Source organism: Selaginella moellendorffii, unplaced genomic scaffold (assembly GCF_000143415.4).
Source record: "Selaginella moellendorffii unplaced genomic scaffold, v1.0 SELMOscaffold_102, whole genome shotgun sequence".
NCBI classification, from domain to species: domain Eukaryota; kingdom Viridiplantae; phylum Streptophyta; class Lycopodiopsida; order Selaginellales; family Selaginellaceae; genus Selaginella; species Selaginella moellendorffii.
Genome location: NW_003314363.1, coordinates 214741 through 242519, shown reverse-complemented (window position 1 = coordinate 242519; position 27779 = coordinate 214741). Strand labels below are relative to the sequence as shown.

At 50.6% G+C, this 27779-nt stretch overlaps 12 protein-coding genes across 27 annotated transcripts; 4 read left to right on the top strand and 8 right to left on the bottom strand.

Moving 5' to 3' along the window:
• Positions 1-44: 44 nt before the first annotated feature.
• LOC9629553 lies at positions 45-2813 on the bottom strand. The gene is made up of 14 exons (XM_024663711.1): positions 2486-2813; positions 2338-2419; positions 2148-2251; positions 1965-2091; positions 1814-1908; positions 1630-1753; positions 1496-1576; positions 1336-1434; positions 1093-1284; positions 938-1034; positions 803-885; positions 635-733; positions 416-577; positions 45-339 (listed from the first exon to the last, which is right to left on the bottom strand). Exons 1-14 carry the CDS (start codon positions 2524-2526, stop codon positions 127-129), a joined length of 1599 nt encoding a protein of 532 aa, XP_024519479.1. The 5' UTR covers positions 2527-2813; the 3' UTR covers positions 45-126.
• Positions 2814-2914: 101 nt separating this feature from the next.
• LOC9629552 (uncharacterized TPR repeat-containing protein At1g05150) lies at positions 2915-6632 on the bottom strand. Of its 5 annotated transcripts, XR_002990888.1 has the most exons (4): positions 3660-6632; positions 3478-3594; positions 3237-3412; positions 2915-3168 (listed from the first exon to the last, which is right to left on the bottom strand). XR_002990888.1 is itself a non-coding variant. In XM_024663709.1 (2 exons), exon 1 carries the CDS (start codon positions 6179-6181, stop codon positions 3707-3709), a length of 2475 nt encoding a protein of 824 aa, XP_024519477.1. In that variant the 5' UTR covers positions 6182-6632; the 3' UTR covers positions 3394-3594; positions 3660-3706. The 5 variants fall into 5 exon arrangements, 2 of the variants coding, with proteins under 2 accessions (XP_024519477.1, XP_024519478.1); XR_002990886.1 differs by having other exon boundaries at positions 2915-3412; XR_002990887.1 differs by having other exon boundaries at positions 2915-3373.
• A 102-nt stretch (positions 6633-6734) lies between these two features.
• On the bottom strand, positions 6735-8063 carry LOC9629551 (mitochondrial uncoupling protein 4). The gene has a single exon (XM_002989867.2). The coding sequence runs from the start codon at positions 7764-7766 to the stop codon at positions 6828-6830; it is 939 nt and encodes a 312-aa protein (XP_002989913.1). The 5' UTR covers positions 7767-8063; the 3' UTR covers positions 6735-6827.
• Positions 8064-8367: 304 nt separating this feature from the next.
• On the bottom strand, positions 8368-10755 carry LOC9629991 (tubulin gamma chain). Its single transcript, XM_002989866.2, has 11 exons — positions 10553-10755; positions 10280-10480; positions 10105-10216; positions 9581-9981; positions 9468-9521; positions 9305-9409; positions 9172-9246; positions 9052-9096; positions 8859-8987; positions 8701-8805; positions 8368-8643 (listed from the first exon to the last, which is right to left on the bottom strand). The coding sequence occupies exons 1-11, from the start codon at positions 10679-10681 to the stop codon at positions 8572-8574; spliced, it is 1428 nt and encodes a 475-aa protein (XP_002989912.1). The 5' UTR covers positions 10682-10755; the 3' UTR covers positions 8368-8571.
• An 87-nt stretch (positions 10756-10842) lies between these two features.
• LOC9629550 (protein-tyrosine-phosphatase IBR5) lies at positions 10843-11989 on the top strand. The gene is made up of 5 exons (XM_002989944.2): positions 10843-11104; positions 11163-11259; positions 11316-11373; positions 11446-11552; positions 11610-11989. The coding sequence occupies exons 1-5, from the start codon at positions 10874-10876 to the stop codon at positions 11879-11881; spliced, it is 765 nt and encodes a 254-aa protein (XP_002989990.2). The 5' UTR covers positions 10843-10873; the 3' UTR covers positions 11882-11989.
• LOC9629549 lies at positions 11949-13722 on the bottom strand. Its single transcript, XM_024663721.1, has 7 exons — positions 13608-13722; positions 13438-13500; positions 13137-13372; positions 12808-13066; positions 12575-12751; positions 12363-12521; positions 11949-12311 (listed from the first exon to the last, which is right to left on the bottom strand). Exons 2-7 carry the CDS (start codon positions 13498-13500, stop codon positions 12138-12140), a joined length of 1068 nt encoding a protein of 355 aa, XP_024519489.1. The 5' UTR covers positions 13608-13722; the 3' UTR covers positions 11949-12137.
• Positions 13723-14474: 752 nt separating this feature from the next.
• On the bottom strand, positions 14475-17642 carry LOC9629990 (probable serine/threonine-protein phosphatase 2A regulatory subunit B'' subunit TON2). Of its 4 annotated transcripts, none has more exons than XM_024663720.1 (14): positions 17471-17642; positions 17325-17416; positions 17201-17263; positions 17030-17128; positions 16810-16968; positions 16663-16734; positions 16476-16608; positions 16360-16424; positions 16229-16304; positions 16060-16161; positions 15815-16007; positions 15342-15615; positions 15076-15245; positions 14475-15018 (listed from the first exon to the last, which is right to left on the bottom strand). In XM_024663720.1, exons 1-12 carry the CDS (start codon positions 17601-17603, stop codon positions 15375-15377), a joined length of 1428 nt encoding a protein of 475 aa, XP_024519488.1. In that variant the 5' UTR covers positions 17604-17642; the 3' UTR covers positions 14475-15018; positions 15076-15245; positions 15342-15374. The 4 variants fall into 4 exon arrangements, with proteins under 4 accessions (XP_024519488.1, XP_024519487.1, XP_024519486.1 ...); XM_024663719.1 differs by having other exon boundaries at positions 14572-14839; positions 14886-15018; positions 15076-15615; XM_024663718.1 differs by having other exon boundaries at positions 14572-15018; positions 15076-15615.
• Positions 17643-17748: 106 nt separating this feature from the next.
• LOC9629548 (ATP-dependent Clp protease proteolytic subunit 6, chloroplastic) lies at positions 17749-19109 on the top strand. 2 transcript variants are annotated; one of them, XM_002989943.2, is made up of 8 exons: positions 17749-18016; positions 18060-18272; positions 18350-18415; positions 18470-18610; positions 18669-18722; positions 18784-18876; positions 18929-18995; positions 19049-19109. In XM_002989943.2, the coding sequence occupies exons 1-7, from the start codon at positions 17768-17770 to the stop codon at positions 18974-18976; spliced, it is 864 nt and encodes a 287-aa protein (XP_002989989.2). In that variant the 5' UTR covers positions 17749-17767; the 3' UTR covers positions 18977-18995; positions 19049-19109. The 2 variants fall into 2 exon arrangements, with proteins under 2 accessions (XP_002989989.2, XP_024519539.1); XM_024663771.1 differs by having other exon boundaries at positions 18929-19109.
• Positions 18924-21225, bottom strand: LOC9629547 (trihelix transcription factor GTL1). Its single transcript, XM_024663770.1, has one exon. The coding sequence runs from the start codon at positions 20885-20887 to the stop codon at positions 19367-19369; it is 1521 nt and encodes a 506-aa protein (XP_024519538.1). The 5' UTR covers positions 20888-21225; the 3' UTR covers positions 18924-19366.
• A 220-nt stretch (positions 21226-21445) lies between these two features.
• On the top strand, positions 21446-25542 carry LOC112342233. Its single transcript, XM_024663731.1, has 13 exons — positions 21446-22149; positions 22204-22435; positions 22486-22669; positions 22721-23058; positions 23106-23354; positions 23400-23555; positions 23607-23676; positions 23768-23914; positions 23972-24204; positions 24263-24340; positions 24390-24521; positions 24585-24788; positions 24841-25542. The coding sequence occupies exons 1-13, from the start codon at positions 21446-21448 to the stop codon at positions 25033-25035; spliced, it is 2922 nt and encodes a 973-aa protein (XP_024519499.1). The 3' UTR covers positions 25036-25542.
• LOC9629989 (30S ribosomal protein S9) lies at positions 25004-25961 on the bottom strand. The gene is made up of 2 exons (XM_002989862.3): positions 25546-25961; positions 25004-25440 (listed from the first exon to the last, which is right to left on the bottom strand). Exons 1-2 carry the CDS (start codon positions 25897-25899, stop codon positions 25153-25155), a joined length of 642 nt encoding a protein of 213 aa, XP_002989908.2. The 5' UTR covers positions 25900-25961; the 3' UTR covers positions 25004-25152.
• Positions 25944-27743, top strand: LOC9629988 (glutathione S-transferase 2). 8 transcript variants are annotated; one of them, XR_002990882.1, is made up of 11 exons: positions 25944-26037; positions 26087-26140; positions 26192-26280; positions 26333-26404; positions 26468-26524; positions 26580-26655; positions 26712-26773; positions 26854-26910; positions 26970-27118; positions 27303-27343; positions 27412-27743. XR_002990882.1 is itself a non-coding variant. In XM_024663700.1 (10 exons), exons 1-9 carry the CDS (start codon positions 25971-25973, stop codon positions 27069-27071), a joined length of 636 nt encoding a protein of 211 aa, XP_024519468.1. In that variant the 5' UTR covers positions 25944-25970; the 3' UTR covers positions 27072-27118; positions 27206-27279. The 8 variants fall into 8 exon arrangements, 4 of the variants coding, with proteins under 4 accessions (XP_024519468.1, XP_024519467.1, XP_002989988.1 ...); XR_002990880.1 differs by having other exon boundaries at positions 27396-27743; XR_002990883.1 differs by having other exon boundaries at positions 27295-27343.
• Positions 27744-27779: the final 36 nt, after the last annotated feature.

The window sequence follows — 27779 nt, the reverse complement described above, 5'->3', positions numbered from 1 at the left end:
ATCGCAAGATCTTGAATTCTAATTTAATTATCACTTAGTTAAGCTTTTCCACAAAAGTTGCTGATATTATTTTTACAGTGAAAAATCAAATCAATGTGAAAAGATCAAAAGAAAAATACAAGCATCTTAGGAGTGAGAGCTGTTGCTTCGTTTGTTCATGCCTCTAAACAGCCCACTTCGCAGCCTTTGCCCAAACGTTTCGAGCTTACTGCTCGTCGACGCTGTTGGGCTCGCAGCAGTAACAGCAACAGGAGCAGCAGCACCTTGAGACCTGGACGCCGCTTCTTTGGATCGGAGGCTCATCTCTTCCAGAGACGCAGCAATCGCTTCCATCACCATCTGCGAGTATAAAGTCGTTTAAACACAAAGTTGAAGAGCCTCCAACTTAGCTACGCGAGGATCAAGCGCTACTCACCCTCTCTTCGTCGTCAAACGTGGATGGGAAGTGGGCAAAGCCATCGGACGAGCTGGGTGAAACTTGGAATGAATCCGAGCCGGTTTCTCCTCGCCACGAATCATCGAGACCATTTGATACGGAGCTGGAGACGCACCGGGAGCAGGCATCGTTTTGCTCGGCCTGGAGAATTTAGCAACGATTTTAGACAACGAAGAGTTAAGTTATTGAGCAGCTAACCTCAGGAGTATGTAAACAAGAGGCAGACTCGCCACATTGGTCCATCCTCTTCATTAGCTCCGCAGCGTCTTCTACTTGCTCTGTATTGTCGTAAGGAACCTGCGAAAGCGAAAAGGAAAAATTAATCATGCAAGCACCAAATGACAAGAGCAGCGGCACACTACATACAACAGTCCTACTCATTTGCCACCGAGAGCGTGATTGATTGATGGCGTCCTCCGTAGAACTGGAGTCTGTTTTAGCAGCGACTCCTGGATATAAAAACTTTATGCTTCTCGTCCAGTGAAGGAGAAAATATTGTACCTCCTACGACTCTTTGTTGTGCCTGCGATGTTGCACCATTTTCGTCAGGCTTGGGGTTTGCAGCTTGCATTCCCTTCATGATCTCGTATAGCATGTTCTAAAGTCGAGAAAACCTTTTGTCAGCAGACTTCAAACGGCAAGCGTGCGCAAACTACCTCATCAATGTCCTCGTCAAAGACATATCCGTTTACGTCATAATACAAAGGATCAGGAACTGGCACCGATTCCGCGTAGGTCTCGCTAGGTGGACGCAGCACATTGTAAAAGAAAATGGTGACTGAGTCGTAATAAAACTGGGGCCTGGCAGAGTTGTGATCTCCCTCAAACTTAATGATGTTCTTGTCTCCCTGGTAATTTTGCAAGTCGAAGTTATAACTCAGGAAAAAACGATAACATACTCCATACGCCTTAAATATCGCATCTGAATGGTGAGGTTGAATAAACAAGTCTTCAGTTGCATGACCAAATAACACCGGTACGAAGTTTTTCTGAGCTACCTGACAGCACAAAAATACTCCTGTACATAGCTTAAAGAACTCTTTGCTTTGCTCAGCAAACCTTTATAACGTCGAGGTCCATAATGTCAAATTGAGCTCTCTTGAGGATTAGCCTCCGCATATATTGAACAGCTACCTTTACCTATACAAAGAAAACCGAGTTTTTCATCCGCCACAACGCAAACCATCACTTACAGTAAACTTAGGAAGTCGAATTTTGTACACGTCTACAAGCTCTAGCATAAGCTCAAACAAGTTGGAAAATGGACTATCCAGAACCATCCCAGCGATGGATGGATCTTGTGCTCCATAGAAAAGACTGCACAACAATATCCAAGCAAGTCAATCCAACTTGTCAGCAAACCGTGCTTTTACAAACCTGGTCACAGCTCCCATCGAACGTCCCCACAAACCAACGAGGCTGACTTGTTTGTCCTTGCGAAGATGCGTTACAACAGCCTTGAGATCATCAGTCTAAAATACCACAAAGTCAGGAAAAACAAAACAAAGGCTCAGATGATAGATCATACCTCATTCCAGCCTAAGCTAACATACTTCCCTTCAGACAGACCCGAGCCAGAGAAATCAAGCGTGAAGACGGTGATGTTCGAGGGGAGCAAAATTATGGCAGCCTCGTTTGCATCAGCTCGGCACCCACTGCCAAAACCACAGCCAAAGAATAAAGAAGTGGAAGTAAATTCCTCTGGACAAACCTGTTTCCATGGCAATAAATCACGCAAGGAAGCGAGACATCTTCCGGTAGGGGACGTGGTCTGTAATGGCTGCATTGCAGTACGTGGCCGCGACTGTTGGTAATCTGCTCGTAGGGAAGAGACGAAGGAAGCTTTTAGAACGCGGCCAAAAGATGATAAAGACGAGAACTATTCTAACGAACAAACTTGCCTCTAAGTCTTTACGCTCGTATCTATGTCCCTTGAGCACAAACTCGCGCTCCAGTAGATCATGGGAGGGCATGTAATCCGCCCTGTGCCAGACAAAAGAAAGAGGAATTTCGATGAGCAGTGGAATCGCGGCGGGGGAATTTGCTCACCTGGGAGGGCGAATTACGAAGTTGACCAGCTGATCGATCATATTGCAGTGTGATTCCTAGCAGGGCGACGAGGGAGAAGGAAGGGAGGAGGAAGAACAAGAAGAAGGCCTGGATCCTTCCCTCATGGCTCTCATCCCCCGGCGCCAGCTCCCATTTCCAGTCTGCATTCCAGCGCCCGCATTGCCCGCCCTAGAAGAGCCACAAATCGCGCCCAAATTGCGAAGAACCGGTGACCGCGTCCACAAGCGCAAGCGCGCCCTAAAATCTTCCCTCCTCGAAGGCTAATCGCTAGAAAGGAAGAAGAGAGCGTTACACAAGAAGCTCTCTCTCTCTCTCTCTCTCTCTCACACACACACACACACACACACACGACCTAAATCCAGCTCTAGACGAGAGAGAAGAGATCACTCTATTTCTTTCCTTGACAACTTTTGCCCCCTTTCTTTCCCACTTTCATTGATATGACCCACCGTTCTCATACCACCATCGCCTTTCGCGTAGAACCGGGAGTTCTTCCCTTTAGAACACCGACATTTTTATACGCTACTCACTTCTCTCATTTCCTGTGAGCTTTCAAGCTCTCTTGCTCGAAAATTTCCTCCACTTCTTCTCTCTCTCCATCTTTTTTTTTGTGTGCCCCGTGATCTGACTTTTCTTCCATAGTCCCAGCCGGATCGCGACGTCTTACATGCATCGAAAAGGCGAGAAGTTAGTAGAATAAGCAGAGCCCGACGTAATCTCCACTAAGTACCCAGGTACTCCTCGAGGGTCAAAGTCTTGAGATTAAACTTAGCTCTGGATGATCGGTTCTTCTTTTTTGTCCCGATCAATCCGCTCAGTGTGACGAGCGTAAAAGATTCCCTGTGATGGAATTCTCTTTGTCCACCACTGCAAGATATCCTCATCGATTGGATAAACAAAACATATCTGGATTATCTCGAAGTTCAACACACACAAGAAGAAGCAAAAAGAAAAAGCAAAGAAAAGCTCACCAGACTTTTCTTTCGTTCTTCACATTACACTGGCTTATTTCTCTCGTCGACCATGAAAATCTTCCAACCAGTAACCACGACGTATATCTACACACAGCTTCTGCTGGTAGCTAGCACCTGCGAATGAAAACGACGATGAGCAGTGAGTAACGGGAAGAAAACAACAGGAAAAGGATACGTACCCACCAATTTGGCAGGGGTACTGAGCACCAGCAGAAGAACTCCCTTTCTATGACCTTCCGAGGAATCGTAGCTTGTCCTTGACAGCGTCCGTCTCCGAGTTGTACTCCCGGAAGGAGTAGCTCTCCTGCTTGGGGTGATCCGGGACTTTTCCATCGCCGTAGCACGTAGAGCACAGGCTGAAGTTGGCGTTTGTCTCCTTGAAACGAGGACCTGTTATGGGATACGAGCACACCGCGCAGGCTATCCCATTGTGACGAACTCGGTCCCCGGCCTCGAGCTTCACCACGGTGTGCAGAACGCCAAAGGCCCAGTCCCGGTCGTCAAACATCTCCACGAACTCGGGATACGAGATGTTGGCGTGCTCGTCTTCGCCACGAACTTCCCACAGCTCGCTCGTGGACTCGGAGGATAAGTAAATGGCCCGCAGGTGCTTGAAGTACGTTTTAGCGTCCGACTTGACGATCTCGGCACCCAGTCCCTTGGTCGATCGGTGCACCAGGCAGTCGAAAGCCGTCCGCTTCCTCTTGTCGACTGGACCAGCGCAGAGCGGTGCTATTGTCGCCAAGAACATTCCCAGGTCCACTCGACCAGAGCCTACTTTGTCCAGCACGCTCAGCACTTTCTCGTTGATTGCCTTCACCGCCGACTGAAAAGTAGTCGGTGGCAAGAAGCTGAGCATTCTGCTCAGAGACTTCTCAAGATCTGCCTTCCGTATGAGCGCCTCCGAAATGTGCCCGGCTGTACCGGCTGTTTGAGATACCGATGGTTTGTTTGCCATCTCTTTGCTCAAGCTGGCGAGGTTGCAGCGATGGAGCCTGGTATGCTTCTGAAAAGCCCGGATCTTAAGAGCGTGCGCAATCCACGGTCGAGGTGTCGTTTTGTTGCCAACTCTTGTGAAAGTTGACGGATCTGCGATGACAAAGCCACTGTCGCTGCGCTCGACATCCTGGGCACCTTTGATCATTCCATTCAGTCCCTTCGGTTTCTTCTGGAGGTGCTTGAGGTGGCCGATAGCATCATAAAGCTCGACCCTGTTTGTCATCTTGAAGGCTTCTTTCAGCGCCTTCCTTGCTTCCTCGGTATCACCGGCACCGAGTAAAGAAACCGCTCTGTTTAGCTGCGCTTGCCAGTGACTAGGATTCAAAGAGAGCACCCTCGAGTAAACCTCTGCTGCTCTCTGAAACCTCCCTGTGTCACGCAACAGTCCTCCAAGGTTGTACAGTGCGTCCATGTGATCCGGCTTGATATCAATAGCCTTCTGGAACTCCACTATGGCTCTTTCATCGTCCCCCAAAGCATGAAGAACAGACCCGAGATCGCAGTGAGCATCAGCATAGTCCGACTTCAAAAAGATCGCTTCGCCGAGAGCCTTTTCTGCCGCTCTGTATTCGCCAACTCCATACAGGCCGCTTCCCAGAAGTTTAAGAGCTCGATAGTGAGGAGGATGGAGTATCGCTGCTTCTCTGTAGTGCTCACAAGCGTTCAGCAGCATGCCTTCGCCTTCCAGAGCAACTCCCAAGTTGACGTGGATCTGCGGAACAAGGTTGGTCCACTGAGGATTTCCGGTGTTTGCAGCATCCAATGCCAGCTCGTACGCCTCTCGTGCTTCCAAAAACTTCTCGAGCGAGTAAAGAGTGTTGCCCGTCCGAAAATGCGGTCGCACGTCGGTTGGCCGGAGCTCGGTCGCTCTCTTGAAGCAGATCAGAGCTTCCTCGTAGAACTTGTGATCAAAGAGCGAGCGTCCCATGGCCATATGTGCATCAAACGCCTCGTCCTGCGTTCTCGAAGCATCAGCTTTCTGGCGAAGATCTCCCAGAGCCTTTTGGTAAACCGATGACTCCGTCCCGAGGTCGTGCATGGTTCTTCTCACGACTTCGTCACCACCCGCAAGCTGGCCGGAGACATCCACACCATTAGCCGACGACGATTTCTTCCTGCTCAGCTTCGCTTTCCTCCGTGCCTCGATCTTGGCCTCGGCTCGTCGAAGCAGAATTTCCAGATCCTCCACGAGTCTCCACGTATCGTCGTAGACAATCCCATTGTTGGGTGAAGCCGCCCAAGCACCTACATTCTGCCTGCGTTTGGCGCTTGCAGCCTCCGGTCTCTCGTCCATGATCGAGACCACGCCACCAGCCTTTGATAGCCCCGTTGGCTCGCTACTCCTGCTCTCGTCTCCCACGCTCTCCACATCCGTCCCAGCTCCAGCACCGTCGTCTTTCTCCAGCTGCAAGCCCAGCGCATCGAAATCCCTGTCCACGTCCCCGGCGCCATCGTCGTAAGTCCTCAAGAGCCCGTCGAAAGTGAGCCCCTTCTTGCCATCGATGAACTCTCCATAGGTCCGAAACACCTCGTCCAGGATAGCTCTGATCTGCTCGTCGCTGAATTTCACCCGGGGATTCACGGCAATGACCAGCGCTGCCATCTCGTCGCGATTGAGCCTGCCATCGCCGTTGCCATCGAACTGCTTGAAAATCTTCTCAACCTTGCGCGCCCGGACGCTGTAATTCGGACTCGACGGCATTGTGACGAGCGCAGCACCGCAATGCAAGAGGAGAAAAGCGGGGAGCTAGAAAGCACCAAAATCCACGAAATCTTTCTAGCGTGCCGTCCTCGCTACCTCCTTCCCTCCAAGAACAGAGACCCACCTTGCTCGGAATCGTGACACCATACCTGCGCCCTTCCTCCTCGCGGCCTCAAGAACCCTAACAAAACGAAAGCAACACCCACCATAGCGAGCATTCCTTGCTGCTGAGCTGGCCATGTAATCAAGGCCCTCCTGATAGACGAGCTGGCACCGCCAGCATTTACCTGGTTGGTGGAGGGCCAGTCCACGTGGCATCCCGTAGTGAAAAATCATTAGCTCGACTGTATACTTTTAACGATCTTTGTGAGGTAGTCATGTGAAAGTCGTTGCGTGAAAGCGATCTACCTCGCAACGACCGCGATACGTGGACGGCCACGCTCCGGACGGTGGATTTCACTCAAAATATCAATAGAGGTTTTCTATTCGGACAATTACCTTCCAAGCCAAGAAGGAGCTTTGCTTCAGTGACTAGCGCTATACAACAACACTGTTAGATTCACTTCTAGTTCTTTATTTTCTTCGTCATAATCAAAAGGAACTCCAAACAATCAGGAGTGATCCATCTCAAGAATCAAGAGCTGGATCAAACGTTCTTGAGGAGCGATCGCATTTGCTCCAGCGTCACGAACAGCACCACCGCAAATGGCCCCTGGCGCGACACCGTGGGCACGAATCCCTTGTAGAGCGCCATCGGCCCCTCGGCCTTGATCGTCTTCACCGCGCAATCCAGCGTCCCCTTGTAGGGCGCCTCCTCCCCGGCCTGGACGCTCATATTCATGATCCTCGTCTTGATCACGTCGATCGGGTTGGAAGCCACCGACGCCACGAAGCCCGCCGAGAAGCTGGCCGCGACGTGGGTGCCAAACCCATCCCTGGTCACGCGGTTGCGGAGGAGCGCCTCCTTGGTCTGATCGTAAGTCGCGAGCTGCGCCGCCGTGACGATCATCGCCCTCTGCACAGTCGGCCCCGATCCAGTCCACAGCGCCTTGATCCCTTCCTGGCGCGCCATCCGGAAGAGCGCGTCGCCGACGCCAGCGTAGTTCCTCCGCTGCGCCAGGGGCAATCGTCCATCGGCTTGCATCCGGACCATGGCGACGTCGGCTGGATTCCCCACCGTCGCGCCGATCGCCCCAGCAACCAGCCCCGCCCCGATCTTCTTGGGCAGTGGCAAGCTCCCATCCGGCTCCTGCCACTTCTTCTTCATCACATCGTACAGCCCCAGGCGCGTGGTGGAGTAGAGAGTCTGGCGAAGAACCGCCGCCGAGACGCCCGAAAAGAGAGCTCGCGCGCCCTCCGTCTGGACAACCCTAATCCCGACCGCGATCGGCCCCGCTGTTCTTGGCGCCGCTGCCGCGATCGATGCCGTGTGACCGCCCGCGAATGCCAGGGATTGATGGACCTGGGCCACGGGAATCGGCTCCACTTGGAGCTGCATTCGAACCTTGATGAGATCCAGGGGATGCGTCAGCGATCCCGCGACGATCGACGCCACGCCGCCCTCCAAGAACGACTTCCACTCCATCGCTTGCTGATATTTTGATGTGGAGCTTGGATCCTTCCAAGAATCAAGAATCAGTGATATTTCGACGCTGATCGATCGGCCGATCTAGTGCGGTTCCAAGATCGCCGAGAAGATCCCCGCTTCAGGGGGCTCGATCGCCAGGTGGTGATGCGCGAAGCCGATCTGCTGCTTGAGCGACGCGTTGAAGAGGAACGAGGATTGGAGGCTCCACAAAGAGATGCTGGAGCACCGGATCCCAAATCGCATCCGACAGGCCTCCTTACTCATCTACCACTGGAAGACGCTGAACTGATGAATTGGCCATTGCCCTCGCCCTTTTATACCAGGCACCGATGGCCCAGATCAAAAGGCGGGCACGGACGGCTGCGATCTACGCGACTTGGCCAGAAAGGACCCGCGGACGGCTCATATACGCGCCACGCGGCAACGGACGGCGCGGATTCATTGCCGCGGGTCAGCATATACGCGCATTTGGTCTAACTGGGTTCCACGTTTGTTGGAATTCTTCTTTCATATTCGAGCGGCCAATGCGCACGTTGTAAGTTCCGGAGTTCTTTTCGCGTTAGCTTCGAGTCACTGGCATCTTTCGAGACAACGAATAGAACAGCGACGAATAAACGCTACCTCCACAGTGTGATTAAAGGACAATTGGCCGCTCACTCGCGTTTTAAGTTAACACAAACGCGATGCTTTGACGCGTTCGTCTGCGAGAGAAGGAAGAACTTGAAAACTCATACCTGGAAATCGTATCAAAACTCAACTGCACAGGAAAGTGGCGAGTGTACAAACACGACCGCTGCGCTGGTCAGATTGCGGCGATTCTAGACTCTAAAGTTCCAGTCATGGGGCCGTCCAAGCCAGTGGACTTGTTGCGCTCCTGGTCAAGAAGAGTGTTTGCTAAGCTTGTAGGTGAGATGGAAAAAGTTTAGCGTACCTCGATGCCCCACTTGATGTAATCGGCGGATTCGCATGCTTTGTATTCGTCCACCAGGCTCTGTACGATTTCTCTTGACTCATCGAACTCGGTTAAGTCATTGTCCTGGCAAGCGCGAGACTTTAGAAACAAGGATGAACGGATGATCTAGAGCTTACGGCAAACATGGGAAACTTGCGGTAATTGTCCAAGAAAGCCTGCTTCTTCCTGAGTTTTTCGTACTGGCTGATACACTTGCTGAACAGATGGCGAATGCTTGTGTGGCTTGCCAGCATGAGCCCGCTCACCTTACACAAAAACGATACGATACGATACGTCAGATAATGGTTTTCTGGCGCTTTCACAGCTCACCCTATGCGCGGTTTGAATGTAAGGCGACTTCCTCGAGAGTGCAACCTGAGCAGACGAGAAGAAAAAACCATTCAGTATCTTTCGCTTTGCCACCTACAAATGTAGAAAGTGAAATCTAACCTGTATACTCGCTGGTCCCCATTCGATGAAATTGGCAAGCTTTCTCTCGCGAATTCGCTGCAGACTTTTGTGCACCTGTGCACGTATTTTGAAAAATCAAACGTCAAGAAGAATACAAACAAAATACGCAAACCTGTGTGGGATCGACTTCGCCTTGAATGATATTAAGGATCGAGATGTATTTTGCTTGACTTGCTTCTTTGGTTCTGGCATAAGATGAAACCATGATGTTTTTTGCCTACAGCATTCACCACAACGCAATCTGAAATGACAAAAAGAACATAGATATTTTTTACCTGTAGCAGCCTTCTCATGACATCAAGCACCGTGGTTTTCCGGATGGCGTTTGCCTGGGAAAAGACTTTATGATATAAGCCTTCTACTTGTATAGGAATAGTGAAAACGTTACCTGACGCTCGACTGTCAAAGGCGTGTATCCGGTCATGAGAAAGTGGCACCGAGGCGTAGGAATCAACGAGGCAACCAGCCCAACGAGGTCGTTGTTCATGTAGCCGGGATATCGCAGCGTGGTCGTGCTCGCAGACATCACTGTCGACACCAAGGAATTCGTCTGTGCAAAAGTCGGGTTCGGAATGTGAAGACGATCCACCGCAATTCTGTTCAACGCAGTGTTGTCCAGGACAACAACACAATCGGCGTTGAGCGTCAACCGCTTCAGTGTCAGCAGTGAGTTGTAAGGCTGGACAACCACATCGCTTGTCTCCATTTGGTTTGGAAACACACTGTAAGTCTGCACGAGTTTCTTGCTGTATCGGTCATTCAGAGCTTCCAGTAGATAAGATCCCATTCCTGAGAAAAACCAAACCAAAGCAACGTGAGCACATTGGTTCTAAGCAGGCAGACAAAAGAGATCTATAGCTCTAGAAACAAGTGAGGTCATGCTTCCTAAGATAAACGGATAGAAAAATCTACCTGATCCTGTTCCTCCGGCGATTGAGTGACACAAAACAAATCCTTCGAGACTGTCACTGCCGTCAGCCTCTCGGTCGATCATATCCATGATATCTTCCTCCACTTGCTCACCCTGCATTTCTTTCCCAGATGAGAACCAAAGAAGAAAAAAAAAAGAGAGAGAGAAAGTTCATACCTGGTGATATCCACTTGCCCAGTTATTCCCAGCACCGCCTCCATGATCAGCCACAAAGATGTTCTCATGGTTGTAGAGATTTCGATATTCACTGTTTTGGATGCCGTTGATCACCCGGGGCTCCAAATCCAAAAGCAGCGCCCGGGGAATGTAGTGCTCGTCATCGGCCTGGTAGAAGAACACATCCTTCCGGTCGCCGCCCTGCCGCGACGAATCAATCGATCCCTCAAGACCTAAAACCTTAAAGATCGCGAGAAAGGGAGCGCAGCTGACCTGAGTCGCGAAATCCTCCAGGATGCCATCGCTGTTGATGCCGTGCTCCAGGCAGAGCTGCTTCCAAAACTCCATGCCGATCTGGTTCCCACATTGCCCTACCTGGAGCGTGATGATCTCGCGCGGCATCGCCCCAAGCAGCGCGGGAGTGCCTTGCTACCAAAGAAATGCCCAAGTAAAATCCCTTTGGCCGCCGACGTGGCAGCCCTTTCAACTTTGACGCTGACGTGGCAATGACTTATTGGCTCATTTCAAGCCAACCGCTCTGGGTTTTGATTAGGGTTCTTATAGTCCTTTCTCGTCTTTGCGAGAGCGAGCGCCATGAGGAAGCGGGAGAGGGAGAATCCGTGCTTCATCTGCAATCACTACCACAAATTCGAGGATGGCGAGCCCTGCGGCGTGTGCGGCCATCGCCGAACGGCGGGCGAGGAGAAGTGTTCGCAGCAGAGCGCCTTCTCGGCGGAGATTTTGCCTTTCCTGTTTCTCGGCAGCTACGACAATGCCTCCAGGGCGGAGCTCCTCAAGGCGCAGGGAATTACGCACATCTTGAATGTAAGATCTCTCCTCTCCTCCTTTCTAGGGTATCCTCATACTGTGGTGTTTGTCTTAGACTGTAGCGAGATGCCAGAATCTCTACAAGAATTCTTTCACTTATCACTGCATACAAGAGGAGAGATTACCGCTGGAAGAGTGCCTGGATTTCATCGGTAACTTTTCTTTTCTTTCGTTTGCGTGGTTCTATCGGAAGATGGATTGTGTGTAGAGAAAAGTCGGCAAAACAACGCGAAGGTTCTCGTCCATTGTATGTCCGGACAAAGCAGGTTGGTCATATAGTGGAGTGATCCTTTTTGGATCAAACAGTATGGATCTAAGACTCTCGTCTTCCTTTTCAGATCCCCGGCAGTTGTTATAGCGTATTTGATGCGACACAAAGGCTGGAGACTGTCTCAAAGCTACGAATGGGTCAAGGAAAGGAGCCCTTCAGTGAAGCTCAACCCCGGTAAGGCGTGCGTAGTCTTAAAAGCTCCTTTCTTTACTATAGCGTTTCTCCTCGCAGAAGTGGAGCAGCAGCTCCAGCAGCTTGAGAAGGAGATCTTCGGCAACAGTTTTACGTCGCAACCCGGAGGCCAAGCATTCGCATCGTCCATCACAGCGGCAGTGGGAGGATCACTCCCGATTTTGGAAGCCACGTCGCCGGCTGGTTTTGCGTTCTCCGCTGGATTCAACCCGACCAACTTCGCCTTCACAGCGCAGCCAGTGCCAGTGCCAGGAGCCGATCAAAACATGGATGGATCTCAGGTTCGCTCGCCATTCTCTCTCGCTCGCTAGCTCGCTCCTCGGGTAGTGTAAATCCTTGTAGGCACCATTTTTCGTGTGCAATAAGGACACCTTACTGTACAAAGGCTTGTGTTACTATAACTCAAATTCTTTACACAAGGAAACTTCTTTCGATTGTCAACGATTGTTCTTGACAAAAACACACGCTTCAAACAAAAACAAAAGAGGAGAAGAATTCCAGATTGAATCGATCGTGCCTAGCTCTTGTATGTACACTCCGTCAAGATGGTCTTGGTTTCCTCCACTATCACAAGTAGTCGCGATCGTGAAGAAGGCTCTCAAACTCGGTGCCGTTGAGAGCCCTGTAGACGTCGTCCCAGTTTGTGATGGAGTCGCGGAGGGGTCTCGTGTGGATCTTTACGTGCTTGCTGCGGAGATCTTGGCGTGGCACTCCCAGGAATCGAAGAACTACGTCCACCCTCTGGAAAAAAAAGTGGTTCTTTTAGCTGAAAAGCTCAAGATCAACCATCACCTTTCGAGGATTTTTTACGAGATCTTCGTAGTAGAGCGCTGTCAAGCGTGTCGTGCCGAAGATCCGGAGCGTCTCGTCGGACATGTTTTGGACGCGGCGGAGGTTTTGGAGCAAGTTTGCGACGTCGATGGTGGGCTTGAACGAAGCCAAGAGCTCGGCCTGGAGCAAAAGAGATGGTATAGAGGAGTGGAAGAGATTGATTGATCGCTTACCTCTTCTCGCGAGTGGACGTGAGCGACGTGCGTTCCATTGAGCGGCTTTGCTCGATCGTAAGCGTTTCCCATGACCGAGATCAATCGCTTGAGATAGTTTCTTCTCTGGAGGAAAACCACGGAGACGCCGCGCGAGCGGAAGTAATCGGCGACTTGGTCACCGTGTGCTAGAGCTCCCTGGATGGCGAAAAGACGAAAGAATCACGCAAGAAAAGAGAGCTTTTTTCACGTACTTGGTTGAGCATCCACTTGAATCCCACCGCGGCCGTGCACTCGTTCTTGGCAGCGCTGGAATACCATTCCAGATTGTAGACCTCGTCGAGTGTCTGCTTGATCGTGCTAAAGTTTGCGCGGCGCCGGCCGATGGAGAAGATCTCGCCGTGAGAGCTCACGTTTGGATGGCTGTTGAGGAGCGTCTCAAACCATCCACTGCCGGATCGCTGCATCGAGAGGAGGACGAAGAAATGGACTGGCACGCACCTGCATTCCTTCCTGGAAGAAAAAAAGTTTCGACCACCTTTGTTAGAAACTAGCTAGAGATCCTTTCCAAGATTTCTGGAACCTCGAGTAAGTTCTTGGCTGGGGGTAGTGTTGCGGGAACTTGGCTCGCGACAACCTCGGGCAGAGATTCTCTCGCCGCCAGACCTGCTGGATTGGATCGAGGCTGAGCCGATCGTACGTGGTTCTTCGATCCACGCCGATCAAACACATGTAAACGCCGCAGCCGGCGACGAGGAGCAGCACCAGCAGCTTCCATACCAGCGTCGCCTTGCGAAGAACTCGCCCAGCCGGGATCTCCTGGAAGAATTTTTTTTTCTCGCGTGAGATTAAAGGAAAGGTTGATGGAGCAAAACGCAAAGAACCTTGGTAGTGTCCACGCAGACATCCAGAACTTCTTGCTGCTTGTTTAGCTTGTTGACAGCCATCTGATCCATCCGAAAAAAAAAGGAACGTGAGCTAGGCTATGGAGAAGAAAGCGAAGGCAAGCTAAAAATCTCGTTTTCTCGCAAAAGGAAAGGAAGAAACCACAAACCTTAGGCCGATCATGGTGCTCTCGAGTGAGATCCGGATTGGAGTGAAAATACCATAAATCCCGAGCTATCTATCGGTCTATCCAAACTATGGCGTCGGGGAAGAGAAGAAGAAGAAGAAAGAGAAAAGAAAGAAGAAAGGAACCGGCCACCAAATGGCCAGTGAGCGAGTCACACGCACATCTAATGTGGTCGGGCGAGCGCGACGAGCGATGAAAGCTCCAATCCACCTCCTCACAGCATCCGTTGAGCTACTTCGTAGCTCCAGGCACGCGCGAGCGAGCAATCTCTGTGTGAGCAAGCGAGCGAGCGAAAGCGAGAGGGAGTGTGAAGAACCTCTCCTCGCTTCCTCTCTCGAGCGCGAGCTCTCCTGGGAGCTTTCCTATTCCACCTTGTTCTTCCTCCTCTGGAGAGGGCTACTACTACTGAGCTACTGGCTTGCTACTGCTACTCCGGGTCGATCTAGCCCATTGGGCGGCCGCATTGCGAGCAAAGATCTCGTGGGTCGTGCGCCCAGCGAGCTCGCGTCCCCGCGGATCGAACAGACCGATCGAATCGAGCACCCACAAACCCCCAAATCCGAGAGCTAGCTCTCCCAATCGCTGCTTCTCCCGTCCCGTTGCGCTGCGATTCTTTTCTCTTGATTCCTTGTGTAGCTGGGACGATTGATCACTGCCAATGCCAATGCGATGCATCAATCGCCCGCGTGTGCCCTGCCTCCCCTGCTGCTACATTCATCATTTTCTCGCCCATAGCCAAAGAGAGGGGGAAGAAAAAAAATAAAATTTGCTTGTGAATGCCAGCCAGCCACACTTGGCGAAACCTCCAGCTTTCGTGCTAAAGGGCTTTTTAATACTCCCACTCGCTGCTCACTTTTAACGTTACAACATTTAATGGCGAGGTTGGGCAAACTAGCGACGCCGCTAGATTTGGAGGAAAGCTAGCCAGGTCATACGAAACATGTTCTTCGAGGAATGACGAGGATAGATTAAATCGAAGAACTGGGCAAAATCACGCATTTTTTTCTTCTTCGAGAGGCCGGTTGCTGGGATGTCAAGCAAAGCACTTTGCTCGTCACTTTTAATCTTTTCTTCTTCTTCTTCTCTTTATTTTCCTGTTTGGCAGCTCAAGCAGAGATTAGTGGTGCGCTGTCGCAAGCGAGCACTTTGCGAGCAATCGATGAATCGCCCCTGCTACTCTCAGCGCTGATCAGATCGCTCGCTAGCTACTGCTACTGCTTTGCTGACGATAGTGACCGGAAAGAACTTTACGCTGCTTACCAGAGAGAAAGTGAAGTTCGTTGCTCGCTCCAAGCTTTTCGGCAGCGTTTCATTTATGTCGATCTGTCCGGCACATTGGCTTTCCAGATTGTGAACAGCGAGCGAGCGAGCCTGGTTGGAGTTCCTGGAAAAACTGGAGCCAAAGCGTTAAGATCAGATTAAAAGAATCCAAACTTTGAAGCATAAGTACCACGAAATTGACTTGGCTTGTCCCGTTCCATGTGCTCACGAGTGATTCGAGGCGGAAAAAGATTGTAAACCGCATCAACCGAATGGCAACAACCGTAAGGACGAAGCCCTGTTCTTAGCATGACAAGGATGATATCCCTGTCTGTGGCTTTCCGTATCTGATGTGGTACACTACAAGATCAATGTATTAGTAGTAAAATAATCGATCAAGCCTCCAGTTTCTAGCTATTGCAGAGCAAGCAACCAAAAGCAATCGGATAAACTTACAACAGTCGCTGCCCGCTTCTGTCAACCATCTTCCTACTCTTCCTCTTCAGTCTCTTCCTCGTCCTGAAGCAAGTTTTCCCTGTTGTCGTGAGCCCAGAAGCCTCTCACGTCCACCAGCATGCTGGCTACAGTGCCTCCTTGCCGGCATGCCAAGAGGTCGGCTAGTGTGACCTTGAGAGGATCTTTCGGCTTCACCATGTCCCAGATCTCGTCTTTCACATCATCGATGCACAGGTCGTAGTTTCCACCTTCGATCCATTTCCTGTGCACGTCCCTGTAAGGAGAAAGGCGCATTTAGAGCAGTGACGAACAGCCAGTAATATACGGAAGATTCGAGGCTTGCAGCACAGCGGCTCGAGTGCGCAGGCAGGAAAAACTCTTCCTGTCGAATCTCGGAAGAGCATATCAAGTGGAAGCCAAAGCTAGGACTTTCACTCTTCTTTTCTTCCATTGAGTTACTAAGAGAGACGAACCTGAAGAGAGTGTGTACGTCACCCGTTGAAAGAAATCCTCGGTTTTGGAGATCAAGGCACCGGAAGAGATAAGTGAGGCCCTCCGGGGTGTCTCTGTTTTCTAGAGAAAGGACGAAGTCCAGAAAGCTGTCGAAGTCCATTTCTCGAGCTTTCCCACCACCTCCTTTTCCTCTTCTGACGTGTTCATCAAAGACTGGAATCATAGTGATGTCAGCGAGGAATAGAAGAAACACTCATGACCTTACCTCGTTCAATAAATATGGTAGTGTATGTGCCATCGGCATAGTCTTGAAGCTCCTGCTTGCTCAATGTACCGTTCATATCTTTGTCCAGCGCGAGAAAGACATCTACAAATTTTACAAAGTTAAAGGACTGTTGATACAAATAAAAAATAAAGAGTAGAGATGCACTCACCACAAATCCGTTGAGCACTGCCAAGAGAAAACCAGTTTTCTGTATGTTCTCCTTCGGAAACTTCCTCTTCGTTTTCCTAAAACGCAAGCCATGTCTAATACAAATCCAGAAAACAACAGAAAAATGCATACCCGATGTAGTTCCATGAGTTCAGCTAGACAGTTACTTAGAAGTATTTTTTTTATACATAGTTTTCCTGCACAAACGATTCGTCAGAGCATATATATATCTAAACGAATAAACGAACCTCTACGATGAGGATCACAGAAAAACGAAAATTTACGCGCAGCGATTCGGCAATACATAGATAAGAATGGAACCGGGATATCTCGAAGTTGAGCCAAATTAGGAATAAGTCCTCTAATATATGCCTCCATTTCCTGGCAAATGTGTCAAGGTTAAACAAGGCTCGAGCATAAGTGTGGAACTATTACCGGTGGCTGCAAAAGCCCGTCTCCATCTTCATCAAGCTCACTCATATCAATCCTCGCTTGTGTCAAAGATACCTGCATAATTTCCCTTGTTAGAAGTCTAAACAACGCGAACAAAGACAATCCACTAGCAGGTCTACAGACACTTACAGTTCGCATAACATACAAGTAGAACGGTAGAATGGCAATTCGACCGTATTCATCTTTCTCAAACTTCATAAAGTTTGATGGCGAGAAGAACCGTCGGCACTTTGGTCCGATTTGATCGTTACATAGGGATGCAATGTGACAAAAATCCTCGTAATTCATCTACAAGACAAACTTTCAGCTGCACAAAACACGAAAGAAACAAGAGACGAAATCATCTTACCTTTTCAGTTCCAGTGGAATCGTCAATGACACAGTTCTCACGTAAACAAACCCACAGAGCATCGAGATCATCAGCATTTAACAGCATCTCTGCTTGCTTCTGGGCACCTCAAAAAACAACACCACTTCAGAAAAAAAATCCTCAAGCTGAAATCAAAAACCTTTCAAAGACCTTCAGAAACCTGAATCTCGCCAAATGCTGGACTTTGGCACCAATCGATCCCTCAGAAGGTTTCTACACAAGAACAAGAAAGATGATAACAGTGTTTCTCTTTCGTCAAAGAGCAGCAAAGTACCCTTTTGTAAAAACTTGGAATGGTTCCCTTCTGTAGAGTTCTTTGCTGCTGCTCCTTGTACCCGTCGAGAAGAATTCTCTTCGTCTCGAGCTCTACACCATAAACACTAAGCTACATTGGAGCATCGATTCGAGAAAGAAACTTACCCATGAGCGCCTCGGAGCCCAGACCCGCGCCGGATCCCACATATTTCTTGAGCGACTGGACCCAGGGCATCGATCCAATGCCGGCGGGGAAGCGCTTGGTGTTAGACGATGCCGCCGGCGGATCATCCATCATGCCGGAGGAGAATCATCCACTCACGCACAAAATAACACACCCTACTCCTGAGAAGCAAATGGACAAATCCTGGCGGTCAAATTTAACGGTCAGAGAGCACTCATCGTAGCTCTATCTCGGCCGTCAGATCCAGACCATCTAACGGTCTTAACGGATTTTTGGCTATGGCGACGATGTCTCTAGCCCCAGGCGCTAGCGGCGTGGAGGCGCTGTGCTCGCCGGGCAAGAGCTGGCGCGGGCATGGATTCCAGAGCTGTAGATCAGGCCTCGTCAGGTTCCGGAGGAGAGAATGCGCGATTCAGGGCTCGGCAATCACTCCGCCGCCTCCATCGCCAGCTCTTCTCTACGCATTGGCATCGCCCGGGATGAGAGCCGCTACCCCGGCGAGGAGCTACGATCTTCCATTCCTCAAGGTACGCATCGAAATATTTTCGATCGATTCTCAGTGGTGCACAGGGCAGTGAGGAGAATACAATCAGGGCAGCAAAGAAAGGGGCTCCGCTAATGGCTCCAGCCGTGATTACTCCAGCAGGAATCGCCGACCTTACGAGCATCATGCTTCGCAGTAGGATTATCTTCATCGGCCAACCGATCAATTCGCAAGTAGCCCAGCGCGTCATCTCGCAGCTCGTGATGCTTGCGGCCATCGACGAAGAAAAAGATATCCAGGTTTACTCATCTTTTTTTCTTTCTTATGTTCTTCGCTTGTTCTTCGAAACTTAGTTTGTTTTGCTCGGTGTGTCTAGCTCTATATCAATTGTCCTGGAGGAAGCACTTACTCCGTTCTTGCCATCTACGATTGCATGTCTTGGGTAGGAAGAGAATACTTTGCCAGGATTTTTAGACATGGTTTTCTTCTTGTGTAGATCAAACCAAGAGTGGGCACTGTGTGCTTCGGCATGGCCGCAAGTCAAGGAGCTTTGATTCTAGCCGGTGGAACGAAAGGCCTGCGTTTTGCGATGCCAAACTCCAGAGTCATGATCCATCAACCTCAAGGAGGCTGTGGTGTAAGTAGCAATTGATTTTATAGATGGATACTCGAAAAGTCTTTCTTTTCTTGATCAGGGAACGATGGAGGATGTGAGAAGGCAAGTGAATGAAGTGGTAGCATCACGAGATGTAAGAACTCTGCTTGTAGTTCTTTTGCTCGTAATCTCAAGCGTTTGTCTTTTGGCTCCAGAAAATCGATAAGATGTACTCGGCTTTCACTGGGCAGCCACTGGAGATAGTCCAAACATACACAGAGCGTGACCATTTTTTCTCGGCAGCCGAGGTAGCCAAGTCTTTTGTACTTTCCTGCGCTGACGCTTCAATCAAACGTACAGGCTATGGAATTTGGATTGATCGACGGCTTGCTCGAAACGGAGTACTAAACAAACGCTCTCCCACAAAGTATCAAACAGGATTTCCTACACACCATTGACTGATCGGATGGATGCTTGCAGCCTCTCATCAAAAGTGAAGCTTCATCAAAAATAAATATAAGCAACAAAAGTTCCAAGTGAAGCACAGAAGAGCTCGATCGATCAAAAGGGTGCTGTGTCACGTTTACTCGCACCCCTGTCAAGTAAGCTATCTCGCCGGCGGCCGCCATTCTCTTTCCCTGTACAATCCGAATGGCGGCCTGTCCCTGGGCAGTGTTGATCATCCTCGAGCTCGGGAGCTGCTGCTGTGAAGAAATCCCTTCGTCAAGCTCGGTGTGTCGCTGGAGGAGAGTGATGGTATACTATACTTACAAAACTTTGGTGGCGGTGGAAGCTCTCTCACGTTACGTTCTTCCCACCAGCAAAGTCTTCCGGTGGCTTGGTGACGATGGCCGTCAGCTCCGCAAAGTAGTGGCTCTCTCCTCGCTCGCGCTTGCCGTCGGCAACGTCCTTGTACTCGGCCATGAGCTTGTCCCACTTCTCGCGGCACTGCTTCCCGTCCCGCTTGATCCCCTGCGCCTTGAGCAAGTCGGCCACCTCGTCCCACAGCGCGGCTCTCCGGGTGCTCTTGGTGAACTTGTTCTCCATCTCCCCCCGGAGCTTGATCAGCTGGAGAACCTCGGTCCGCTTCCAGTTCTTGCTCCGCTTCTTCGGGCCCCCGCCACTGCCGCCGCCGCCGCCTTGATGAGCTCCGCCACCGTCGGGGCTTTGCGGGAACACCATCAGGCTCTCCGACGGCACACCCAGCCTCTCCCCGACGAGCTTCTGCGTGAGCGCCACCATCGCGTTGTTAAAGACGAGCCGCTGAGCTCTCTCCTCGGCCCGCCACTTCTCCTCCTTCTCCAGCCGGAGCTGCTCGCGCTGCTGCTCCTTCCGCTCCATCGCCTCGAGCACGTCCCGGAAGAATCTCTGCTGCCTCGCCAGGACCGTCTCGAGCAGGCTTTGCACCGCTAGCAGGTCCGTCACCGCGACATACTTGTTTGGCACCCTCCGCCGCTTCTTCGCAGTCGGAGGCCTCCCTTCCAAGTCCTCCTGCTCCTCGTCCCTGGTCGTGCCCTTGTCTCCGCCCCTCGACCCCGATTCAAAGTCGAGCACATCTTTAAACAAGACACCACCGCCGCCACCACCACCGCCACCTTCGGGAAGCTGAGCCTCGCCACCACTGTCCATCCCAAAAATCTCTTTTTCCTTGCCAGTGGTGCTGGCGGCCTTCTTGATGAGTTTCCCGGAGAGAAGCGGGTAGAGCTCGTCGTAGAAAGGATTATCTTCCCTCTCCTTGACACCGTCCCGGACTTCCTTGTACCCGGCGGTGAGCTTCTCCCACTTGTCCCGGCACTGCTGCGCGTCCCGGCAGAATCGCTCCCTCTGGAGCGACTCCGCGATCTCGTCCCACAGCTCCGTCTTCCTTCCCGTCCTCGCAAACCGAGGCTCCAGCTCCGTCCTCAGCCGGATGAGCTTGAGCGTCTCGGGCCTCGTCCAGTTCTTCGATCTTTTCTTGTGCTCCCTGTCCCGCTGCTTCTTATCCTCCTCCACTTCCATTTCCGCCTCGGTCACTGTGGCGCTGCCATTCCCAACGCCGCCCGCCACCGCTGGATCGTTGAGCGCGACCAGCGGTGGGTCCATCGCGAGCGGCGCTGCTCCCAGGGACTTGGAATCCGCGAGAGCGAATGGAAAAGTCGGCGCTGGCAGCGGCGGCGGGGCGAGAGCCACCGAACAGGGCTGGAAGTTCGTGGCGCTGGCGTCCGGAGTTCCAAGCTTGGCGTCGAGTGGCAGCGGCGACAAGCACTGCTGCAGCGATGGGAGCGGCGATGGCGAGCTGCTAAACACCACTAGGGCGCCTCTCTGCCCGCCCTCCATCATCTTAGCTCCTCCTCCCACTTCCCTTGCTTTCTGCCGTAAAGGTGCCAGATTCCAGCGCCCCGGAGCTGACGATCTCGTCAAAATCCCTGCTCCGCTCTTCGAAATCCCTGCTTCCAGTGGAGCTCGAGAAAACACGTACCAATCTCACGGCGCCCCCGGCATTTCACCCGCATTGCCTCTGAAGCTCCAATGCGGCACCGTTTCACACCATCGCCGCGGGAGAAGCTAAGCCCTAGGAGGACGCGCGCGAGGAGCCCTAAAGCGGAGAGGTAAAAACAAAGCTGCCATAGCCAGCGCAAAATAACAACACAGTAGAGCGAGCTAACACCTACGACTTCTTTTTTCTTTTTTTGGGCTCCAAGACGCCTCGCATTCCCCCATACGGGCGCGGACAAGCGCGAGCGCGAGCCACTCGCGCGGCGCCACGTGCCCGCAGTCCGTACGCAAAAGAGCCGTTGGTCCAGACGATGCCGCCGGATTGATGACTTGGCATGGCGTTTGAAAAGAGTAACTTTTTTTTTCTTGTTATCGGGTTGGAGAATATTCTTTCTAGGGTTTATGGAGGAGGAGGGAGAAATTGGGTCGCAATGTCGGGCGCGACTCGAGGCGCTGCAACTAGATGCCACCGATCCGCGGGCGACGCGCGAGGCGCTGCGATGGGGTATGCAGATGCTGGCTCGAATTCAGTGCAGCGGCAGTGGCAGGGTGGAATCGCGTGAAGCCGTCGAGAATGCGGCTGGTTATGAGGCGTCGAGTAGCAGCAGCGGCAAGAGGAGAGTCTCGGAGTCCCCTCTGGCTAATCCAAGCAGCAAAATTCCGAGGCTGGATTCTACCTCTAGGTGGAGTTTGCAGGGATTTCTCAAGATGGTGGAGTGTGGCGAGATTGGAAACTGGATGGCCGAGCGTGTTTCATCCAATATGCGATCGTTGGACGCCACAGCCTTGGTTGCCTTTGTCAGCCAGTGTCTCCTCTTGAGCCTAGATCAGTCTCCAGAAGGAGGTGCTGACGGCAGCGTCAACTATCTATGGTTACATTGGGTGATGGTTAAAGAGGTCTTGTGCTCCAATCCGACAAGCCGTGACGAGAATTTGATCGAGCTCCCGGAGCTCGATTGGCTGCTGGCGTATCTCACAGCCGCGGAGCCAGAAAATTTTCTCCAGTCACTTATGCACGACGTCCTTGTGAAAGAATACAAATCGAAGGATGCGTCCATCGTTCCTTACGTCAAGCAAGCAGGGATTCTTGAGTTTGCTGCCTCAAGGTAAGAGGGTATGGGGTTTCATATCTTTGCTAGACTAAGTTTCACTCTGTGCAGGGTACCAGAGTTGGTAGTACCTGCAGTGATCCTTTTGATGCAAAATGACGATGGGAGTGAGTTTCAGTACAAGATGCATGCATGGGCTGTGCAGTCGGCACTCTGTCCGAAGTTCCTCGCGACTGTAGCAACCGCGCTGGTGACGAGTGTCGGGCTTGAGTCCCTGGAAAAGTTTTGGAAAGCTGCGAATTTCAGGCATGTTTTTTTGCCAGTCTTCTGGACAAGCAAATTGGTATGCGATTAACCGTGCTGCCTATTTTTGTTTCTCACTGTATTTTATAGGAGTATAAGCCTGCTCTAGACGGATGTCATACCAGGGCGTGGCTTTCCGTGCTCATAATCAAGCATTTCGAGCAGCTGTCGCCTGTTGCTGCTGATATAGTTTTGCTTGTCAGCAAAGTCGATCCCGCATTACTGGAGTGGTTGAACAAGAGATTATCGTCTTTTGTTATGATGCAAGCAGCAGGTATGCTTAAGTTTTTGGAGCTGAACGTTGCTCATAGCTATAACGCTCCAGGAAATTCAGTCAGCAGTTCCTTCCTGCAAAGTCTGGTGCAGAACACGCAAAGACTCTGGAACAATATCTTTTCTAGAACATCGGCGAGCTGTCAGTCGGAACCTGTCTATGCGAGGGATGCTCTGGTACAGACGTGCCAGATTACGCTACTGGGATCCGATAATGAAGCAGCCACTGAGTTTCTGGCACAAGCTTGTGCACACGGCGGAAATGCGGAAGTTTTGGCAATCTTTGTGACGCTAACACAGATGCTTGGAGTTATGGGCAAAGCTCCTGCGATCCTCACACTTTGGGCTAAGAAGGTTGTCGACCAGCTTCACGTCTGTGATAGCGCTCAGGTACTTGCTTTCTTCGCTTGGAAATAACTTACTAATCCGCTGCGTAGGTATTGGTGCGAATTTTGGCAATCCGTCAACTTCTGAATCCTTCCTTTTGGAGCCGGCATGTTGTCGGAACTGCTTGGAGGTCTTCACTGAAAAACTTATGCGACGCATTGAATGGAAAATGGCTGGGGATTCTAGCGTTATTGCAGAGAGCTGACAATGCCGAAAGCTCCTTGCATACGCTGGGTGTTCTTCAGTCTCTTGCCATGGAAGGAACTATGTCATCTGAAGACCTTTCTCGTCACCTTAAGGTTTGTGAAGGGTCAAAACTGCGGTAAATTTACGTGTGCGTGCAGGGAGCACTAGGATTGCTGTTTTATCGTCTAAAAAAGATGGACAATATTTCTGACTATACGCTTACTGATAGCCGATGGATTTTTTTACGAGAAGCTGCAATCTTGAGAAGAATCATAGCTCACCTGGGTTCATTTTCTTTTGCGCTATTTAATTTGGTACGAACAAGTTATCTTATAGAATGTGTTTTGACTTGTCTACTGCTGCAGTTGGTGACCATCCTACTGAATTTCTCCTTTGAAGCTGGCATTAAGAGGCAACTTGGAATGTCTTCAAACAGTGCGTGAGTACAGCATGAAACTATCTTGCATTTGCATTTCATTTGCACCTGGACGTTTTGGTGTATATCAATAACACTCTTTTATTACAGTTGATATCTCAAAGGTGGAGCATCTGATGTCAAAGCCAGGATTTCAAACCACGATCGCACTAGCGGCTGGAAATGTTGATCGCTACGGAAGGATGGAGTTCATATTTTCAAAGCAGCGGCAGTTGGATGATTGTAGTAAAAGCTCAGGTAGACTACATTGTCTGTTTGTATTTTTGTGTTTTCTCAGCATGGTATTCCTGCCAGGTATCACTCATAGCATGGAGAGCAGAAACGACTCTAAGAGAACTGAAGCTCTAAATCCGACTTTCACCGAAATTTGCAGTCTCTTAGAGCAATCTTTCAGAAAATCTATTGCACGACATCAAGAAAAGCTAGAAGCGTGGCCGTGCCATCCAGTTGAAATCCTAGAAAAACTGCTGGTTGATCGACTGGAAACACCACATGAGATCTCTATCACGATGGAACAGTATGAGGAGGTGCGTGTATTCAAAGTTTATATCTTATTTGTCTGAAACTGTTTTCCTCTTTTGCCAGGTTCTTCCAAAACATGTAGCTTTTGTTCGACACACGTTCATCACCGAGTGCTTTCATCAAAACCCGCTCCTTTTCAAGGTTGGAGAGCTTGCTTGATTCTGCCGTCCTAAGAATTGAACTTCTGTAGGTGCTCGAGCTCGTCATGGAACACGGACAAGCTAGACAGCTCGAAGCCTGTGCAGAGTTTGTCCGTGCTTTACTGGCGGACTCTATTTCGCACTGGTATGGAGCATTTCGCCGTCAGCAAACTGCTTCCGCGGTCAGCTTAACTTGAAGAAAACCTTCTCTCACTCGACGCTCTAAACGTTTTGGTTTTCTCCAGGACAAGGACAGAATGCAGCTCTTCAACATCATTCAGCTCGTCACGTCCGCTCGCTGGCTTCCGCAACCTCTCGCGTCATGTGGTGAGATAATCGCGCTAATCAGCACCGAAGACGTGACGACACTGCTGCTGATAATCTGGCGGTGCATGCACAACGAGCTAGCTTCAGCCAAAAATCCTTCCGAAACCAACTCCGCTCACCAGGTACTCTTGCTTTCCAAAGCCAAACTTCCACACTGACCGATAGAGTTCTCAGGCTACACCCGAAGAGAACAAAGACATCCCAGGTCGAGATTGGGAGACGCAGTTCCTCTCCATACTTCGACACAACGTCTCTCGGATAGGTGCTCACTTCGTTCGGCTCTATCCACAGCACAAGCTGGTCACGGAGGCGAGCAATGAATCACTGGCGAGCACCGAGACGGATCAAACCGGGCGCGTTACAGAATGAGGAACTTATAGAACAGCGTTTCTTCTTGAGCAGCACCACACAAGAAGCTGGAGCTGCAAATCCATCCATGGCAAAGGGAGGAAGAGACCAAGAAAGGTATGCTTTTGCTTTTACGTCTCAACGCTTGGAGTACTGAGGAGACTTCCTTGCCTTGTGCTTGCCAGCCTTCTTCCTCTCCACCTTTCGCGGGTCTCTTGTCAAGAATCCCAGCTTCCTCAATGGCTGGCGGTGGGACTCGTTGATCTTGAGAAGGCATCGCGAGATCCCCAGCCGGATTGCCTGCGCTTGGCCCGAGAGACCACCACCGTGCGCTTTGACGATGGTGTCGTACTTTCCTTCGAAGCCGAGGCTCCGGAGTGGAAGCTTTACGTGGAAAAGCCACAATGGATTTCCTTGCAAGTACTCCTGGCCATCGAAAGAGAAGCTTGTCAGCTCAGTTATCTTCTTCTTCTAAAGAACAATCTCTATCTTCTCCTCCTCCTTGCAAACTGAAGAGGAGGATTCTCATACCTGGGCAGTCCTATTGTTGATAACATACTGTCCGGTGCCTTCGACCAGGCAAACCCTGGCAATCGCGCGCTTCCTCCGCCCAGTGCCCAAGAGGTCCTGTGCGGCAATCCCTCCGGGCATGGCCTTCTTCACGAAATCGCTCATGTCGACGCGCTCCACGCCCACGCCGGGGGCTTCCAAGATCGCCGCCCTCACCACCAGAGACCCAGCTCCTCGTTGCTGCTGCTGCGAATTCCTCGCGAACCCTAATCTACATTTCCCGGGAGGCGACGATCCTGCCACGAATCCCAGGCGCACCGCATTCACGCTCGAGGCCTGCGCCGGCGATGCCTGGAGCGCCATCGCCACAACCATTGGAGCTTAGAGAGTGATGTGGCGGAGATATAGCTAAATTGGTTCTAAAATCTAGGGTTTTGTGGAGGGAGATGAGGCTCTACACGTTTTGGGGGAGCTCTTGTGCTTGGCGAGTGAGGCTGGCCCTTGCATTGAAAGGTTTTCTCTTTCTCCATCTGGATGTGATCGCAATTTTCTACTTGATCAGGGATTCCATACGAGTACCAGGCTGTGGGTTTCGCAAATGGCCTGCTCGACGATGGTAGAGTTTGTTTTGTGTGGCATTCGGGGTTAAATTCTTTGTGATTCTCAGAGTTTTCGAAGATCAATCCCTTGGGTATGGTGCCTGCTCTAGAAACCGAAGAAGATGGACTTTTGATCGACTCTGTAGCAATTGTGGAGGTTTGCTATTGTTTTTTCTTCTCTTGGAAGTGATCTCTTGTGGAATTGCTAGTATTTGGAAGAAAAATACCCAGAGAAGCCACTCCTGCCTAAAAACTTGAAGCAGCGAGCGACAATTCGCCAGGTAAAAAGTATTATCGGTTTTAGCTCGATTTGTTTCTCATGTTTCGATTGTTACATTTGCAAGATTGTCAATCTCATCGCGTCAAATATTCAGCCTCTGCAGAATGGAGGCCGCGTTATGGTAAGTTTTGCCTGCTTTTCACAGCAAGGCTGAATCCTTCCTTGCTCTTTGGCAGAATATGATCAAGGAGAAACTTGGCGACGAGGAGAGACTCAAGTGGGCGCAACACTGGATTGTCATTGGTTTCAACGGTGAGCTTTCTGCTTTCACACCCCGCAACTCACAAGTGTCTTGGACTTTCATGTAGCTCTCGAGGAGATCGTGAAGAAGACATCGGGAAAATACTGCTTTGGAGACACACTCACCCTCGTATGTTCTTTCATTCTAGAAAATCTTTGCACTTGTCCTTCGTAACTGACGGGATCTTCGTTTGGTTCTTGTCACTCCAGGCTGATGTGTTTGTCATCCCACAGATCGGCAACGCGGAGCGTTACAAGGTCGATATGGTAAGCTTCTCGTCCATCTCATCAAGAGGCAAAAAAAATCTTATATGTTTTGCACACAGACGCCATATCCAACACTCCGGAGGCTCAAGGAGGAGCTTCACAAGCTGGAAGAAGTGCGGCAGTCGGTTCCACGACTCCAGCCGGATTTTCCGACGGAATAGCTTGCGAAAGCATCCAATAAAACTTCCGGCTCAATAAGTTCTCCAAGGTAATCCTACAATGTTTATACGCACAAACAACTTAAAAGCTCTTTGAAAAACATTTCCAGCTTACACTTAGTTGTCCATCTAGGCAGAGTTAACATCTCGTCCAAGAGCTGAAGGAAGCTCGACTTTGTCACAGTAAATGGTTTGATATCCTTTTCTGACTTGAGCTCTTGGGAAGTATTGCAGAGGAGGATTCTATTCATGGTAGACGTCCATATACTCTTCAGGTTTGTGACTCCTTAGTAACTCTTACTCTCGAGAGATATGATGTTTACGCAGGATTTGTGATCTGAAGAAAGCGGTGAGCAATCGTGACATGAGTTTCATGCTCGATCGTGAAGCCAAACTTCCTGGAGAGGAAGAGCCCCGGGAGATACTTGCGTAGCGGAAAGCAGCAGCACCGGCAGTGGCAAATCTAGGCACGGAAATCTACTGATAGCGTACGAGGGGTGGGAAGTCTTGCATTGTCCAGCAGCATTGATTCAAGCTCTAGTTTTAGAGACTGAGGAAAAGGACGATGAAAAGGCTTCGCTCGCTCCGCTAGCAGCAGCACTAGTTTGGTTTGGCGCGTTTTGCACAGTGGCCAATGGTACTTCGCAACAAAATCGATTTTTTTTTTCGTTTTTTCCTGAAAGGAAGCGAGCACTTGCATTCGATAGAGAT

Coding starts and splice junctions, on each gene's coding strand:
- LOC9629551 (XM_002989867.2), bottom strand. CDS start 7,766: ATGGAGTGGAAGTCGTTCTTGGAGGGCGGCGTGGCGTCGATCGTCGCG.
- LOC9629552 (XM_024663709.1), bottom strand. CDS start 6,181: ATGCCGTCGAGTCCGAATTACAGCGTCCGGGCGCGCAAGGTTGAGAAG.
- LOC9629548 (XM_002989943.2), top strand. CDS start 17,768: ATGGCGACGATGTCTCTAGCCCCAGGCGCTAGCGGCGTGGAGGCGCTG. Junction 18,017..18,059: donor ACGATCTTCCATTCCTCAAG/GTACGCATCGAA, acceptor AGTGGTGCACAG/GGCAGTGAGGAGAATACAAT. Junction 18,273..18,349: donor ACGAAGAAAAAGATATCCAG/GTTTACTCATCT, acceptor CGGTGTGTCTAG/CTCTATATCAATTGTCCTGG.
- LOC9629553 (XM_024663711.1), bottom strand. CDS start 2,526: ATGATCGATCAGCTGGTCAACTTCGTAATTCGCCCTCCCAG. Junction 2,092..2,147: donor ATTTATTGCCATGGAAACAG/GTTTGTCCAGAG, acceptor TGGTTTTGGCAG/TGGGTGCCGAGCTGATGCAA. Junction 886..937: donor ACAACAAAGAGTCGTAGGAG/GTACAATATTTT, acceptor TTTTATATCCAG/GAGTCGCTGCTAAAACAGAC.
- LOC9629991 (XM_002989866.2), bottom strand. CDS start 10,681: ATGCCGCGCGAGATCATCACGCTCCAGGTAGGGCAATGTGGGAACCAG. Junction 10,217..10,279: donor GGGCAAGTGGATATCACCAG/GTATGAACTTTC, acceptor AAAGAAATGCAG/GGTGAGCAAGTGGAGGAAGA. Junction 8,988..9,051: donor ACATTCAAACCGCGCATAGG/GTGAGCTGTGAA, acceptor TTTTTGTGTAAG/GTGAGCGGGCTCATGCTGGC.
- LOC9629988 (XM_024663700.1), top strand. CDS start 25,971: ATGAGGCTCTACACGTTTTGGGGGAGCTCTTGTGCTTGGCGAGTGAGG. Junction 26,525..26,579: donor AGAATGGAGGCCGCGTTATG/GTAAGTTTTGCC, acceptor GCTCTTTGGCAG/AATATGATCAAGGAGAAACT. Junction 26,774..26,853: donor TTGGAGACACACTCACCCTC/GTATGTTCTTTC, acceptor TTGTCACTCCAG/GCTGATGTGTTTGTCATCCC.
- LOC9629547 (XM_024663770.1), bottom strand. CDS start 20,887: ATGATGGAGGGCGGGCAGAGAGGCGCCCTAGTGGTGTTTAGCAGCTCG.
- LOC9629990 (XM_024663720.1), bottom strand. CDS start 17,603: ATGATGGATGATCCGCCGGCGGCATCGTCTAACACCAAGCGCTTCCCC. Junction 17,129..17,200: donor CGAGATTCAGGTTTCTGAAG/GTCTTTGAAAGG, acceptor TGAGGTGCCCAG/AAGCAAGCAGAGATGCTGTT. Junction 16,735..16,809: donor ACTTGTATGTTATGCGAACT/GTAAGTGTCTGT, acceptor GAAATTATGCAG/GTATCTTTGACACAAGCGAG.
- LOC9629549 (XM_024663721.1), bottom strand. CDS start 13,500: ATGGCTGTCAACAAGCTAAACAAGCAGCAAGAAGTTCTGGATGTCTGC. Junction 13,373..13,437: donor TCTGCGTGGACACTACCAAG/GTTCTTTGCGTT, acceptor AAATTCTTCCAG/GAGATCCCGGCTGGGCGAGT. Junction 13,067..13,136: donor CAGCCAAGAACTTACTCGAG/GTTCCAGAAATC, acceptor TTTTTCTTCCAG/GAAGGAATGCAGGTGCGTGC.
- LOC112342233 (XM_024663731.1), top strand. CDS start 21,446: ATGGAGGAGGAGGGAGAAATTGGGTCGCAATGTCGGGCGCGACTCGAG. Junction 22,150..22,203: donor CTTGAGTTTGCTGCCTCAAG/GTAAGAGGGTAT, acceptor CACTCTGTGCAG/GGTACCAGAGTTGGTAGTAC. Junction 23,355..23,399: donor ACCTTTCTCGTCACCTTAAG/GTTTGTGAAGGG, acceptor GTGTGCGTGCAG/GGAGCACTAGGATTGCTGTT.
- LOC9629550 (XM_002989944.2), top strand. CDS start 10,874: ATGAGGAAGCGGGAGAGGGAGAATCCGTGCTTCATCTGCAATCACTAC. Junction 11,260..11,315: donor AGAGTGCCTGGATTTCATCG/GTAACTTTTCTT, acceptor GATTGTGTGTAG/AGAAAAGTCGGCAAAACAAC. Junction 11,553..11,609: donor TTCAGTGAAGCTCAACCCCG/GTAAGGCGTGCG, acceptor TTCTCCTCGCAG/AAGTGGAGCAGCAGCTCCAG.
- LOC9629989 (XM_002989862.3), bottom strand. CDS start 25,899: ATGGTTGTGGCGATGGCGCTCCAGGCATCGCCGGCGCAGGCCTCGAGC. Junction 25,441..25,545: donor TCAACAATAGGACTGCCCAG/GTATGAGAATCC, acceptor TTCGATGGCCAG/GAGTACTTGCAAGGAAATCC.